The sequence below is a fragment of the Zerene cesonia genome, chromosome 7 (genome assembly GCF_012273895.1).
Source record: "Zerene cesonia ecotype Mississippi chromosome 7, Zerene_cesonia_1.1, whole genome shotgun sequence".
NCBI classification, from domain to species: domain Eukaryota; kingdom Metazoa; phylum Arthropoda; class Insecta; order Lepidoptera; family Pieridae; genus Zerene; species Zerene cesonia.
The window spans coordinates 3,612,902-3,630,387 of record NC_052108.1 but is presented as its reverse complement, the minus strand read 5'-3'; the positions used below and the strand labels follow the sequence as shown (position 1 = coordinate 3,630,387).

The window sequence follows — 17,486 nt, the reverse complement described above, 5'->3', positions numbered from 1 at the left end:
AATGAATAATATTACATATTTCTAGTTGTCACAAAACATGTAAAGCGTGAAATTACTTCAAAAGCCGAAAATTCACTCGAGTCGTAAAGTATTCTTAATCGCAAACAACAGTATTATGTCCATATAGCATTATATGTTATCTGTGGTATTAAGTATGACATAAAAAATATGTAAATAACCACATTGACAAATACAAAATTTATATTAAAAGAAACAAGTATGAATTAAAATTTTATTTAAATCAAAATAAAATATTGGATAATATTCATACAACCCAAACGTGAAAGCAATTATTTTCAAGTAGCATTGGAAAATAACCTAAAAGATTTCCCACTTCACTTCTGTCAGCTTTCTTACAAAAAAACAATTGAAGGTGCAAATTTTTAATAAGACGAAATTATTTAAATTAATTACTGATGATATGGTAATACTATTAGTTGTATATTCACAGTTATGGCTAGCGTAAACTATATCGTAGGATATGCTCTTGAGAGCATTTATTATAGGGTAATAGATGATAAAAACATAGGTCAAATGGAATTAGATCATATGAATTAGCTCTGTGAGAATGATAAACACATACTTGCATGTAGCTCTTAACACTACCAGCCTATCACTATCATATTGTCTACTCGTGCTTCTTATGTTGATCTAAAGAATAGAAAATTTAACGTGAAAGAAGCGTGAAAAACAATCTGACGTATATATGCATAATAATATGTACTTAACTAAATTACTTTCTCCTAATGAGCAAACTAAAATGTATTTATCGAAAGAAAAAAAACCTACGTAATAAATTAAGTATTTTCTGCTATTAATTATTTAAACAATACTTTCAAGCATTACCTCTCTACGATGTTTGCTTTTATAAATATAAAAAAACGCACAAACTGACGTGGCAAAACCGTCATTATATCTTTACTATAAGTGGTCTACAATTTAGTTCTATCTCACATAAGTAGGTACCACAATTGAGACCTGTTTACTGCAGCCATGTGATTTTCTTTACATCTTTAGTACCGAGAATTGATGCGCTACAAACAGTAATTGTAAATGTATAATAATACATGTTTTATATTTTACTAGTGTTATAGCACAATATACTTAGACGGGCAAATCTTTTTTTTTTTGGAAAGCCTGTATGAATAGACAATACAAAATTTAATTCAATTTTTCTGCATTACGTTTAAAATTAATCCTTTCGCCATTTTCAGGTCATGTCCCGTGTATTGTTTTGACACTTTTTAATAAATATTCACGTTTACTAACACATAAGGTAATCAGAACATATGGAAAATTGTAAACCGACCAGGGTTGCTAAATTATGTTATTTTTAAAATAATAAACACAAAACATTCATTATCATTGTGCAATACAATCGGAAAAACTCGAGTTAAAAAATAAAAGGTTGAAATTGTTTAAAGTTAAACTGTTATAACAATAATATCATTATTGTCTTTTGGCTGGTAATAAATAAATGTCTGTTTATTTTTCCAGTACACGTGACATTGATAACTTATATTTACAACATTAATTATTTAATAGAAGTGATAGTACATTTACGATATTATTTATAGAATATTAAACGGTGTAATTTGATTGAAAAATCCATGCTATAAGCTGTCATAAAATTTCATTCATATCAATTAATATCATCACGTAAACTGGTATATATATCCCATGAGTTGGGAAAACGTGACTTCATAAGGTTGAGAAAACATTTGCTTGATAACCTATTGAAATTTTACATTTCTTATAGAATTATCCAGAACGAAATACGTCATCTAATGATATTTATGTTTACAATGAAGATCCTTAATGGACATGTTTCTGGAGGCAATATATTATTGAAAAAACACATTAATCAAGTAATTATTTTTGAAGCTAATCTCATAATGAAACAACCAAAAAAATATTTATTATTTTTAAAGACCCATTTTTTTATGTCCTAACTCAATTTAAAGACTCGCTCAGATAACTCAACGTATGCAAATAATTAAAACCTCTTACCCGCAAGTCCATGTCATGACAAACACAATCAGACCACGTTGTCACTGGATTAGTAAACAAAAACAATGCTTTATCAAATTTGTAACACGGCAGTTGATTGCGCGGCAGGACGCTCCGAACTAGAATGGCTCTGACTGAGGAACGGAGGGTTCGTTCAGGTCCACTGAGAAAGTACACAAGATGCGTTTGAGCTGTCCCCTTTGATACTGACTTTTGAACGCAAATTTCTATATCACTACTATCGTTATTTACTCATAGAGGTACATTATTAGCCCCGCAATATAATTAATTAGTCTTAGGTTAACTTGAGCGTGATCCTGGTTCACTCTCGCTTATAACCTTATGCAACGTTTGTTTACGCCGCTAATTTGTAGCATATGACAAATTGATTTCATTGTTGCAAGAGAACTAACAATACAAAATAAATAATAACAAATTTAAACGACTTGAAAACTCCTCTAAAGAGAAATATAAATCAATACAATTATTATAAGCGCTACCCACACATTTATATGAAGCTGGTGCCAACCAAGTAGATTGTAGATCGGCACATATATAGAAAGTCAATACTTTTGATACTTCGTAGTTTGGAGGCAGTATCTATATTTTATCTACGACCTTTAGGTTTGACTGGCAACGACTCAAAATCGTCGGTTCAGTCTGTACAGTCGGGCTGTTCCTCTTTGAGAAGTTTTTTCGCCGGAAACTTACCCTAAATATACCATGCAAAAACATCATGAATTTTTATACATAATCGTCTTTATACATTATTATTAAACCTATGAAAATAGGAATTGTACATGATATGATAATGTCAATTGGCAACTCATTCAATAATTTGTTTAATCTTATTTAAAAGAACATTGACCCGTTTCTTTTTAAAATCACAGATAACATAATATATGAAATATTAAGTAACCTTTGACACAGCCTTCATTTTGATAATTATACTGTATCTATGATCCACTCCGCGTTCGGATTTAAGCGGGTAACGGTTCTTTTCCATTATCTAATCAAATTACATTTCTCATTTGATAATTAGTATGCAGAACGGATCTCTCTAAAACAGTAGACAACAACTAGACGAACCAATTTAGTTAAAAGCGTAACAATTATCTCGCTATTCAATATACGGTACGGCACGATCCTGCACTTTCTCCTCTTATCACTCGGAGGTTAACGGTTTTCGCATGGAAATTTACTGGTACGATTCTCTGAACGAATAAAACAATGTCACATTTATCTATAAATAGTGGGAACAGCGGAGAACGGGGCCGCGGTGGGCGGGCGGCTTGGTGCGAAAAATTGGCACACGAGATATAAAATATGCCGCTAAATGCAGCTTGCACTTACATCACTGACACCGCTATTTTTGTTTTATGTAAACACAGCCGTTTACGAAAATTTTATAGTCAAAGCGCGGCGTAGCGTTTGAACATTTTTCGCTAAATTCTTCCGAGGCGTATTAAACTTTATTGTACTCTTGCTTGCTTTATTTTAAACATATCTGTTAATGCAAATTTATAATGCCAAAACAAACGTGAACTATGCAGTTAACTAACAAATGTCCCTACTTATTGTTTGCACCTAAATAGTTATATTCTTTCACCTAAACCTGATTAATAAAAATAAGAAATTGCAAATTGTACCAAATTCCACATAGACATTAGGTGCCTGTCTCATAAACAACCCACAGCAACCACTACAACTACACAGACTCCACAATAACCGGTCCATTTCACCAAACTACTGCGTACCAGTTCCAATATACGAAGCCTAAGCACACAGTTCAACAAGTATTCAAAACGCCTACGATTGACACGTGGTAAAATTAAAAAAAATATCTGTTCTGCTTCCAATTGGTAAGATATATAAACTTGTGCTTAAGCACTGTAAAAGCCCCATTAAGATACTAACTTTATTATATTCAAATGTCACGCAATTCTTTAGCTAATTTAATTGAACTATGTACTTAGAAAAATACTCTCTAAAGTAATGCGTATGCAATCACTTTGTCGACAAGTCACAAAATCAACACTTCATTGCAAAACAAATGTAGACTAAACAAACGTTGTATCGCGCTAACACTCGTAGCTATGTGCATAGTAATAATATTATTCTTGTTGTTATTAAATTCACTTCTTGGAGTATTATTTATCATAGAAAAAATGCACAATGGAAAACCGGCGTTGTGCATGGTTTTAGAAGAACCTTTTGCCTTAGATGCATGTTTTGGGAGATGTTTACCTTTTTGCGGATTTCAAATTTATTTTTACCTACATAAAGGAGAAAAATGACATCGAGTATTCAGTATAAGAAAATAGCATCGAAACTTTACATTATACATGCTAGCATCTAAGCACGTATTTTCTTTACTACAAGTATTTTTTACAAATACATATTTAAATTTTAGAATATAAATATTATAGAACTGATGAGAAAAGTTCTGCCGTGTTTAACGTTTTCCATATGACAACAAATATGACTTCAAAGTGTTAATTAATCCATCAATTAATGTATACTTTTCTCACAATAGCACGTACTATGTAATGACTAGCTTCATCAATAATTAAGCAAACATCCAGCGCTTTTATATTCTTCATACTTTTAGTTGGTAATAACTAAGTGCGCTGCAGCGGTTTCAAGAATTCGCCGATAATTTACTTTACGAGCGTATGTAAAATTTGCTTTTGAAATTTACTCTCGTCCGATTTAACTGTTGGCACAGCACCACACAAACAACTTAAAACTCAATTGTTAAGCAAACAAAAAACAGCTTTTTTAGCCTACCTACAATCTTCCATTTTACCCGACTGACCAAAGGAGGGTTGAGGAATATTATTCTAGCGTATGATGTATTATATATAAAGTACTAGCTGCGCCCCGCGGTTTCACCCGCGTAAGTCTGTATCCTGTAGGAATATCGGGATAAAATTGCCTATATGTTATTCCAGTTGTACAGCTGTCTACGTTCCAAATTTCATTGCAATCGGTTCAGTAGTTTTTTGCGTGAAAGAGCAACAAACGCACACACATCCTTACAAACTTTCTCATTTATCTTATACCTTTAAACGAGCAATTCTTGTATATATATATATATATATATATATAATTGGGATCTCGGAATCGGCTCCAACGATTTTCATGAAATTTAGTATATAGGGGTTTTCGAGGGCGATAAATCGATCTAGCTAGGAATTTTTTTTAGAAAATGTCATATTCGTGTTTTATTCGTGTTTTTTTTTCCCTGACATCTATTGGTGAATAGTAATACTATTTTGCTTCGTAGACAGCTGGGCAACTGAAATAATGTCATATTCGTGTTTTATTCGTGTTTTTTTTTTCCTGACATCTTTTGGTGAATAATAATACTATTCGCTTCGTAAATAGCTGGACAACTGAAATAACACAGGCACTTTTTATACCGATATTCCTACGGGATACGGACTTACGCGGTTTCAACCGCGGGTCACAGCTAGTAATATTAGTAGGAAGTAGGATATATTTTTATGTACATGACTGTGACATGTATGTCCACTTTTTTTGCTCGCCCTACAACCCAATGTGCTGATTGGATTTACATATGAGGTGTAACTTTATTAATAACCATCAGAATTATGACATTGAAATAAGCTACATTAATTAACATAAGGGCGCCGAAATTGCCATACAAAATAAATTATAACTAAATGTTAGCAGCTGGGTATTTTGTTTCATAATATTTATTCGTGTACAACTAACGCTTCCTTGAAATAGTGCCTATGAGTATTAAAATCACAACGATAGATATTGGTTCTATCCTCCGACAATACAGTTCGAGGATTGCCTTGACACGGCAGTTACGTAATTTCTAGCACAAATATTTAAAAATGAATTAAATGTTAATCCTCCCCCATATTCTTGGGTTGATTGGAAGTTACATCTACCTATACCAGCGAACAAGTTTTTCAAATTTATATTTCAACAAGCTTTCAGTAAACATTTCACATTTTTACATAACAAAATTTTATATCTTATCTTAGTCTTATGAAGTGGCGGGTACAAAATTGTATGATTATGACAAATGTAATATTATAAAAATATAAAGTAATTACATCAACAACAATGATATTCGCATCAAATATACAAAGTTAAGTGCCAAAGTTATGAACCTTATTTTACTGAACTACATATACGCGAGTTATATATTCAGAGCTACGAATAGTATTTGTTATTCGTAGATTCAGAGCAATTGACAGTTGAAGGAGAAAGTCCGAAATCTAAGATAGTTTAAAATGCAGGAGATTTAGTGTTTGTGTTCTAGGCACATGTGCAATCAAAACCGAGACATGCGGTCAACCACACCCCCGCGCGTTACTTACACATGCATGCGAGTGTCTTATTTCTTACAGACCTAAATAAATTGTTTATTCATATATACGCCATAACAATTTATAGGAAATCTTTTAATGATTCAATGGAGAAATCTATTCAAATATAGAGAGATATATCAAACTAAGAGGGTATTTCTACTTTATCTATTTTCGAAGGTTATCTTAGGAGTAAATTTTTGGTATGAGCTATTTATCCGTTGTTATATTATAAAAGTAAAAGTTGTTTTGTCCGGCTTTCAGTAATTGTAATTTGCAATTAATACATATATTATTTTCAACGATAAGTCAGTAAGTCAGACATTCTTTTTGTTTTGTTTTATAATTAGTGACCATGCAGCCGCTGAAATAAGTCTGATCAACATTATTATTTACCTCAAACATGTGACGACCTTAATTTCGTAACTCAGTGAAGCTAATTTAAAGTGCTATAATAATTGTTCGGTTATTATTCCGTCTTTAGCCATGACGTCGACTTGGCTGCTCAGGATAAACATTCACTCAATTATCTAAAGTGTACACGCACTTCTGTTTGTTCAGTGTTATCAGACCTTAGACAACAATCACAAGGACTTTGGTACTATTCGTCTAATGAACAAAAGACATTAACAATATGTTGTGAAGAATAGTTTAAGCTGCTTTGAAATAAAAAAAATATAAATTAATGAATATTCCTGAAATCCCTATTTTTAAAGTATTGTCGCTAATGATAATAATAAATTTTTAACAACAGTTTTATATTACTAAGCGCAGATAATATAATACTATTTAGTACGTAGGTTTAAATTCTTATTTGATCAAGTTAACCCATTGTGAGCTTGTTTATTTGTGATTAAATTGTTTATATTCACATATCAATAATTCATATTTGCGTTAATTGATATCGGTCTCTTTCATTTAAATCGTAATTCTTTGTATAAAAATGCATGCCTCATTTCTTTTCTCTTTTTTCCTATTTTATTTTAGATCATTTACATAAAAATGGGTTACAAATCTCATCTATTGGGAATGCAGACAGCTTGTCTTTGACTCTCATCCGTAACTTTTCCATTAGTCTATATGTATTTTGGCACTCTTCATCAATATCTTGATTCAATTCAAATGATTAATAACGTAGCTCTTTAATTGCCCCTATAAATACTGTTTCAACGTTTGGGCTGACGTAATGAATGAAATTTTAATCATATGTAGCCACATAGGTTTGAAGTTTAATATATAACATATTATAGGAACATGTGCATATGGTCACACCTATGTGTTTGTAAATAGCATCTTTTTGGCTCATATTAATAGGTATAGTTGAAATGTATGACCAGATCAGGCGACATTTTTGGCATGCGCCGTGTGTTATTCGTGCCAGGATGAGACTTCCGAAGGCACGTACTATAAAATTAATTTCGGCGCACATATAAAAGGGCAGGTGATATGAGGATAAACCTTTATTCCGATTGAAAGTCTTTGACAGACTCAAATCTTTTTTACTTTGTAAAATAAATGAATTTTGATGTTTATTTACTAAGACGTGTTTTCCGATTGATTTTTACATCTCATTATTTATTTTAGTTAAGTTTTATTTTTGACAATGGTGCTATAAAAAAATTTAGAAGACAATAACATATCATTGAGAGACAGACGGACAGACGCGCCTTTCACCTTTATTAAAAAGAGATTTTCTCCCAAATGATGAAGTTTTCTATTCATAGCGTTTGGATTACATATAAAATGAGTTCTGATGACTATCACTTAGATTAGAGCTGTAATAAGCACACTTAGGTATGTTTGATGAATGAAAGATATTCTGTCTCTGTCTAGACATGCGTGTGATATTGAACAGTTCTGCTCATTTAAAAGACAAAGACCTCGAGATATAATACTAAAATACTAGTCGTATCTAAGCATTGACATAAAGTGCAACATAATAAATTACGCGATAAAATAAAAGTTTTAGCTTCTTGGAATTGTTTAATATATACTTTAAGCACATTTTTGATAACATAATTAGGTAAAAGAGATCTTAGTTTTATAAACAGTAAAGGAACGAAATTGCGAAATTATGGAAATAAAATTACCTTTGAGATTTCGTTTAATTCACATTTAATAGTAACTTAAAGCGTTATTCGTTCATTTTCGTATGATAATTATTTTTTGTAATTATATTTTTATAAACAGGAGTATGTACATAGCACTCAAGAACCAGTGATTATGAGTTTGGAGTTTAGAGAGTCAAAAAAAAACAAAGCATAAAATTATACTAAAATTAACGACCAAATTTTCATGTTTCGATTTCTTTAATTTTTTTTTGTTTATTATTTCTTATTTGTTACTATAGGCCTAATCTATAGCACACTTCCGAAACCCGCAAGGACTTAACACAAAACTTGGCTGCAGTTGCCTAATTGCCAAAAGCTTTTCCAACGTCCATAGTTTTAGGCAATATTGTTATCTATATTACCTATAACACAAAAAATATATTGGAACGAGTAATAGTTTATGACGGCATAAATCTCACTTGAATCTGTTACCAACCGCTAATAAAACATTATTTATTGATGTAAGCCTGTATCTCAGCTGCGCGCGTCACGTGCGAATTAATAAACCTTTTAAATACGCAAATGTTATGTCAGATCACCTATAACTACGACTAAATAAAAAAAAATCCTTTTATTTTTTTCTGTTATAAATGGAAAGGAAACAATAACAACTTTGGGCATAATGAACAAACAGCAAACAAAAAGTATTATTGACCATCCAATTATAATTCGTAGGTACTTTGATGTAGTATTTAGGATCTAAGCTTGCTATATATTAAATTCAAATAGCTTGCGATGAAATTTTTCTATTTATGCCTAAGTAGATTTAAACTCGGACATTTTACAAACTCAAACTCAAACTCAAACATTTATTCATTCAACTAGACTTCTTATAGAAGCACAAAATAAGCTATTATATTTTGTTACAGATTCCAATTACTCGAACAACACTAACAATTTCAACGTTAAAATCGTTCTATAAACGATTCCAATTTATAGTGCCCATAAGTCCCATGGAGCTATAAATAACTAGATGTCAGATCGAATTTAGTTTTATAGGATGTAGAAGAGATAAGCGTTAAATTAGAATAGCCTCCTGGTAGAATGCCATGGGCAATCTCGCGAGGCTACAACTTCAATGCTGGAAATAGACTTTACTAAAAGGGATAGTAAATAAATATATATGATGTTACACTAGGTTAGAAATGAAATATCAAGTGTGATAACAATATTTCATCAGCTTTGGATCTAACGACAGTTAAAAAAGTTACAAAATAAATTAAGTTTGAAAATAGGTAGCTAGTTAGGTGATCAATTATATAGTATACCTATTATAATATATATTTATGCTTTCCTATGTAATCATGCCATATCTAAACTACGTTAATTTGAAAGTCTAATCTGATAAAATGAGAGTTTTATAGGTTGAACTATTCATTTGCTATATTCCATTCTGTTTCCATAAAAGGTTTTCAAGCAACTGCTTGTCTGCAAGTCCCCTCAAGCTACATCATGAAATTGCACATATTACTTTTTATTAGCACTATCTCAAAATTATCTCATGAGTCATTATAAGTAATTATTGTAGAGCAAAGATACCTTGTATGATAAACAGCCTCTTGAAAACGGTTCGAGCCAACGCGAGATCATTTGCATACCGCATAAACTTATCTTTGTATCAAATTACAGTAATTGATTCTGACAATATAGGCTTTAAATTAAGATTGTGTTGAATGAAAATAGTTTTGCTTTTCTTGTGCATTGTTGCTTGCTGTTCTACTGTACCTTATAATAAGATTTATAACATGAAAGGAAAACTAGATGAAACAAATTACGTTTTTTTTTTCAATTAATCAGAAATACCAACATTCTACATTTTTCATAATTGCAACAAATTACGCTTAAAATCACTGACTGATTTAAAACAAGTATTATGTAATAAACTTTATACTCTACGATATATTTACTAAAAATGTTTTGTATAACTTTTAAAGCGAAATTGGTATTTCAACAGCAGAGAAAATAACCGTTACTTGTAACCTGTTAATTGATATAATATCAATTAGATTAGTATTTCTCGACAATTCTTGGAAAAGCACAGATAATGAAAATAAACACAGATCTACACTGTCACGCAAGTCACGAAGAAGTTAGAATAATTATTATATTGATCACTTGCAATTTAAACCGAGATAATTTCAATTGGATTTAAAAGTACATATCTATATCTATAGTATTATAATATGTATAATGTATAAAATAAAACTGGTCTCCAGACTATTAGAGATATTAGATTGATTCATATTAGACGGGTTGAAACATTCATAGTATACAAAACTGATATCTTCGTACCAGCAAATTTCGACCAAAAAAACAGGCGTAAAAATTATACTCCTCACTAGCTGTGACCCGCGGTTGAAACCGCGTAAGCGTGCTGCGTAACCGTATCCCGTAGGAATATCGGTATAAAAAGTGCCTATGTGTTATTTCAGTTGTCCAGCTATCTACGAAGCAAAATAGTATTATTATTCACCAATAGATGTCAGGAAAAAAAAACACGAATAAAACACGAATATGACATTATTTCAGTTGTCCAGCTATCTACGAAGCCAAATAGTATTATTATTCACCAATAGATGTCAGGAAAAAAAAAACACGAATAAAACATGAATATGACATTTTCTCAAAAAAAATCTTAGCTAGATCGATTTATCGCCCCGAAACCCCCTGTATACTAAATTTCATGAAAATCGTTGGAGCCGATTCCGAGATCCCAATTATATATATATATATATATACAAGAATTGCTCGTTTAAAGGTATAAGATAAGGAACGTCATAATGGAACACCGGACCTATCCACTTTATGATATAGATTATATCAGCTATTATAAAATTTGGCGCACTATAACAGGGTCATTCATAGTTCATACGACCTTGACATAGATTTCTGGGTAAGGAAGCTATACCTCGAACGTTACTGTGATTTTTCGAAGATCTACATAGATGTTTGTCTATTCTTTGTTGAGTCAAATAAAAGTTTTTTTATAGTCAGCACGAGGAAATTAGGTATATATACAATTTATGCTAATTAATATTAATAAATTTTAATTAACAAAATGCTAAAAAAAACTCTTTAAAAAAACAACGATATTTACCAAACCCTTCGATATATTATAAATAAGAAACTTTATAAAAACGCTTTAATGCTAATTCTTAAAAAAAATAGCATAATTTATATAATAAATATGCAGGCACATATTCGTAATAATATAAAGTTGTGTTATTGTATGCTTAAGTAATTGTTTATAATAATTATTAATAAAAATATGTAAGTTAATAAACAGCAGTCATATTTTCATGAATGAATGAGTACTACATGCAAGCAATAGAGGACGTTGACATAGGTCAAAGGTCAAGGTCAAAAGCGATAAGGTAAAATTATAAATCAGCCATATGTTTAAAAAACTAAATGTTATGTAACATAGAGTAAATTTAAATTTAACACATACTTTAGCAGCCAAAATTATTAAATTAATATAAATTTTATATTCCTCAGTTTTTAGCAAAAAAAAATGGTTTAAAAATGGTATCGTTGAAATAGACTTAAATTTGAACCTCTATTTATACTACGCACCTTTTTCATTCGCCTGTTTAGTACGAAACACAACAATGTGTCTTCTTTTACATCACAACACTATTTACTTTCGTGCACGTAACGAAAGTGAAAGTGTAAGTTTTTATTTACATGCGCGGTGCAAAAGCTTCGTGACAACTGGCGGTAAGGACGCAGGAAGGTCGCCCGCGCTTCTGCGCATGCGTCATGTGTCTCTTGAAAACAGTCAGAGTAGCTGCCAACATCCACCACCAGTGCCGGTTTTAGCGATATCGGCGCGGCCACATCTGGGTCTCGGCAAGTTGACAACCTTCTTAACGCACTCACTTGCGTGCAAATATTCGTATCAATATATGAACGTTTGGGTTCATGTAGGGAAAACATTTGCAAATGTAACGACACTTGGGGGTTTGCGACTTTGTGTATTCGTCCGAATGTGAGTGACCGTCTTAGCAGCCGTTCGTCCTACTTCGTCCATTACCTAACGCTCAATTAATTCAACACTTGATTAAAAAGTTACTACAAACTAATGTTATACAAATAATATGTTATTTTAAAATAATATTTTTTTTAATGTACCCATTAATTACGGTTTACAACTGTCCACACAGGCAAATTCTTTAAACTCGGCCTAGAACGGGTGCCACTTATCACAATTACTGTAAATGTATATAATTAAGAAAAATCTTGTAATTTGATAAGAAATATATTTATTTTATTATTATTATAACTTTAGTCGTACATGTGTTCATGTTCGAAACTGAGTATATGAGCTTAGAAACGAAAGTTAATTAATTATTTTCCAACCACCACTCGATACTCCGCGTACCCATGATCCATTCAAACTCTAACATAAACAATGTTTAACTGATTGTTAATTAATTTTATGGGCTCAGGTCAGTAAAAATTGGGGAGCGTTTGAGTGATTGGGGAGGGACGGTAGATTTCAAATGTCTTTAGTATTATTATACACAAGGTATGGCAAATTGTGTCTTTATATTTATTTGAACAACCGAAAATTATATGTTAATTTGTATATCTAAAATGTGTTAGACATAAAAAAATCGTAAATTACTTTTTTTTAACGACTGGACCGATTTCAAAAATTCTTTCACCATAAGAAAGCTGCATAATATAGGTACTGAATGCATAATACTGGTACTGATAGGTTATAATTTAGGTACTGAAAGATAATTTGTTAATTTACACTAATGTGGGCGTCAGACAAAAAACGTCTAGGAAGGGGTATTAGACCATCAGTATGTCTCAAATGTGGTACAGCTAACGCCATCTAGCTCATAGTAGTGAAAACACATTCAGTACGAAGTCCAAGACAGAATGATTAGATATTAAGAAATTGATTTCAAATAGAAAATGTTCATAAAATTTATGAATTTACCCCTCACTATGAAATAAATATATGCCAAACATATGTCTTTATCAGTAAATAATTTATTCCATTTACCCTGCTTAAAATTGTTAAATTAATTTAAAATAACGAAAATTTTGAAAGAGATATATCTATAGGCTACATTTATGAAATAGCATAGGAAAACGACAACGAAATCGATATTGTTATCCAAAGCCCATGATAAAATACAAATGAAATCAGTGTTGAATTGCTAATCATACATTTTGTAGGTAGAAAATATAATACTATAAGCATAGGTTTAAAATTGTAGAAAAATTCACGATAGCCTTGTATTTTAGACCAATTATTTATTTTTTTTATTTTAAACCTAACTTAATCAGCATATATAATAAAATTTTCGGCTATTGAAAAAAGGGGCATCCATTCCAGCTATGTTAATGATCGTTGCAGAGTTCTATCCTAACCCACTATGTCCTAGAAAGGGCCGCATTTCAGAATCAATAGCTATAAAGGTAAATGACTAACGAGCATACAAAGTTACAAAGAAAAAATAACCCATTAGTGCTATTTAACTAAAATAAAACCTATTGCTAGGATTCTCACACATACTAAAAACGCAGTAAATATGTAACCAGTAAATTTTAAATTAAATGCTTAGTATATAGATTGTTCATTTAATTTTACCTACATCCACTTTGAGAAAAAACAAGCACTTTACAAAATTTAAGGGATGGGGTAAGAGTAACATTATTAACATTAATATTATCCTCGATGGAATGAAAAACATAAAATAGAGCAGGTCAAGTCATTTTAATAATTATCAAAGTATCTATTGCTGTTCATGGCACATCTCAAATTAAATGTGCTCATGCCACCGTAACATAGCATCTCATATAACACAATATTGTTACCAACATACAATAATATGGCCACAGGCAAACAACAATATAACCTATTTCCTGCTCCACCTATTTTTTGTAATACACAAACTTAAATAGCATAAAGTTTATTCAAAAAAACCAACTGAAGTGTCTTAGTGTGTAATTAGGTTAATGCAGATACAAAGTAAAAATCCATAGTAACAAGCTCGTTTTATAATTTTATTCATGTAAATTTGCAGATATAATTAATACAAATTATGGTCATGTAAATTGGGATCTATGTTAAATAATAATATAACTATATCAACTGGTTAAGGTCACTGTATCACACTGCCTCTGTATTATCTCCAACCATTGTAAATTTAAGCGACTCATCAAATATAAAAAGGCAGTCTCGGAATTGTGGTATTACAAATACTGTCTTACTTTCTAAAGTTTACATTATGAGATTTTTGTGATAGTGATAAAAGACAAACTTAAACTATGTGAAATATCTACTACCTGAATGGCTACAGTATACATGCTTGACATCTTAAGGTTTCTCACATTAGGAGCAGCTTTAGTGCATTACTAAGACAACTAATAAATTCCTAAAGGTTAATGTGATAAAACCTATATTGTCTATCATCATACATCACAATTTTTACTACAGCTATCTGTACAATTTTGGTAATTGGTGTTATCTGAATGCCAATAATGCTCATCTAATATGATGCACTACATTTGAGCAGCAGGTGTATTATATACATTGCTACTTTAATATACTATATCTCTTTATCAGCATCATTTATATTGTACATAATTTATGGAATCAAGGACAGCTAACAATACAAGTACAAATGAAACCATTCACAAACAAATCCATAAATAAACTTTTGATTAAAACATAAAACATTGAAATACTTAGTAAGTTGACACTACTGATTTTATGAATGCTAACAATCACTCATACATCAAAGAGAGCAGCTTCAATTATCTTCAGATTCAGTTTGATCTGGTTTGGCCAGCTTCAGCCAGGGGTGCTGAAGGCACTCATATGCAGTGGCTCGCCGATTTGGATCAAAATCTAACATAGGTTTCAAGAAATCAGCAAATTCTTCTGCATCACTCTGACTCCACTCATATTTTTCAGTTAATACAGATACTAAGCCCCATGGTTTCAAGCCAGTTATATTTCTCAATTCACCCTTTTTATTGAAGAATATCTTTGAATATTTCCCTGAAGCAGCAATCCTCTTAGGAATGTCACCTAATAACTCAATTATATGAGCTAGATGATCTTCATCTCGGCTATATCCTTCTCCAGAATGTGGTTCAAACAGATAATCTCCTGTTGCTAATTCAAATGCCATACAAGCAGTACTCCAAATGTCAGCTGATGTTCCGTAGCCAGCACTGAGTAAAACCTCTAATGACCTATATTGCCGAGTCTGTATGTCTTCTGTGAAGTGGCGGTGAACCCAGCAAGCATTTCCCAAATCTGCAATCTTTACCTCAACGTCACAAATATCAAATGCAGGATCAGGTCTTTTGTCCGCAGACTTTTTATTTTGAGAATTGAAGGAAGGTGGTGTATCAGTCATTTCTCCTTCTGACATTGGAGTGGCTGCATCATCGCCACAGCTGTACTGCTTAGTTCTCACTTGTACAGCATCTGCGTCAGTATCAAATGCCTCCTCATCGGCTCTTTGTGTGTCATTGCAACCATTTACCGTAGGATCATTTTCAGATCGAGTATCTACAACACTCACTTCTTCTGGAGTTTGGGGTGATTCATCATTATCTTGAGACATGGGTGCTGACTCGCTATTATTTGTAACCTTTTTCTGCTCCTCCATTTCTTCTATTTGTTCCATTTGCTTTTTAAGTAGCATAGACTGGAGTTTTGCCTTTTTCTTTAACTTTTTCTTTTTATTTCTACTCATTTTACCTGTTACAACTTGCTCTTGAAATTCCTTTGGTGCCGTACTAATCAGAGAATGAGGTAATCTGAGACCCAAGGAATGTAATTCTGTTGCTTCGGCCGCTAATTTACGAATATAGGATTCGTCAACACATACTAAGACATTTTCTGGCTTAATATCAGTGTGAATTATCTTACACTTTGTATGAAGATAATCCAAGCCTTCTAAAACTTGTCGTATTATAGTTTTAACATTTTCTCGAGGTATACCTCTATAGTTGGATTTTAATATCAACTTCAAAAGATGATGACCTAGAACTTCAAACACCATACATACATGGGTGCCATTAACACCTGTAATTTTAAAATCATTTAATAATTGAACAGTTTTATTCCTTTTTGGATCAGTAGGATCGCTGTCGCGGACAGCTTTAAGAATTTTAATTTCGTCTAGAGCTGTTTCTGTAAAATGCGGCGCTGACTTCACTACTTTCAGAGCGACAAACCGCTTATCGACAAGATCCCAACAGAGCCATACCGTTGAAAAATGACCCCATCCCAACTTCCTAGTGACGTGGTAGCGATTTAGGAATAAGTCTCCGATTTTGACAGGATGGTAACCACCCTTACAATAGTCGGCACTATCTTCCTGTTCCTCATCATCACTAGCATATTGTTCGTCATCATCCTCTTCGATCGTTTCATTGGAAGAACTGTGTGTTGGCTCGAGGCGATTTTGAGTTTGATTGCGCACCCCGTTTCCTTGTACACCAGCGCCGTGATCCTCCTCTCGATTTTTCTTCTTCCCTAATTTGTGACGTTTCTTTTTCGCCTGAATGGCGAGTACTCTCCTATTTACATCTGATTTAGAACTCATTTAGTTAATTACAACACTTTCAACCAGTACGATCTAAGTGAATTTATCTTTTCATCTCAATCTTTTTGTTTGAGTATGGCGGCCGGTTGCAGACAGAACAAAATGCGTTCGAACATGAAAATCTCTAATGTTACCATAACTATATATCCAAAAATAAACAGATAATATTTATTCACTCATCGTGATAAATTAATATTCTAGATGAAAATATAATGGTACTTTTACGGGTCAATTGACTAATGTTAAATAAGTAATTATATATTTAGAATACTGGCTGATTCGCCGATGTGCAGGGATTTAATAAAAAATATAATTTAGTTATTGATAACAAAATAATGAAATATTATTACGGATTATATTACATAGGTATTTATTTAGTAACCGTACTGAGAGTAAGTAAAAATAAACCTGTGTTCTACAATTATATC

General features: G+C 31.9%; 2 protein-coding genes across 3 annotated transcripts in view; both read right to left on the bottom strand.

Moving 5' to 3' along the window:
- The window catches only part of LOC119840806 (glycogen-binding subunit 76A), a 39,745-nt gene extending 27,513 nt beyond the window's left edge, over positions 1-12,232 (bottom strand). Inside the window, exon 1 of one of the 2 annotated variants that reach the window (XM_038367561.1) lies at positions 12,047-12,232. In XM_038367561.1, coding sequence (XP_038223489.1) covers positions 12,047-12,055 — 9 coding nt within the window. In that variant the 5' untranslated portion in view covers positions 12,056-12,232. Of the gene's footprint in view, positions 1-2,010; positions 2,148-12,046 lie in introns of those variants that run through there. The other variant, XM_038367560.1, reaches the window with a different exon arrangement.
- A 1,955-nt stretch (positions 12,233-14,187) lies between these two features.
- Positions 14,188-17,189, bottom strand: LOC119840668 (SRSF protein kinase 3). Its single transcript, XM_038367365.1, has one exon. The coding sequence runs from the start codon at positions 17,056-17,058 to the stop codon at positions 15,247-15,249; it is 1,812 nt and encodes a 603-aa protein (XP_038223293.1). The 5' UTR covers positions 17,059-17,189; the 3' UTR covers positions 14,188-15,246.
- Positions 17,190-17,486: the final 297 nt, after the last annotated feature.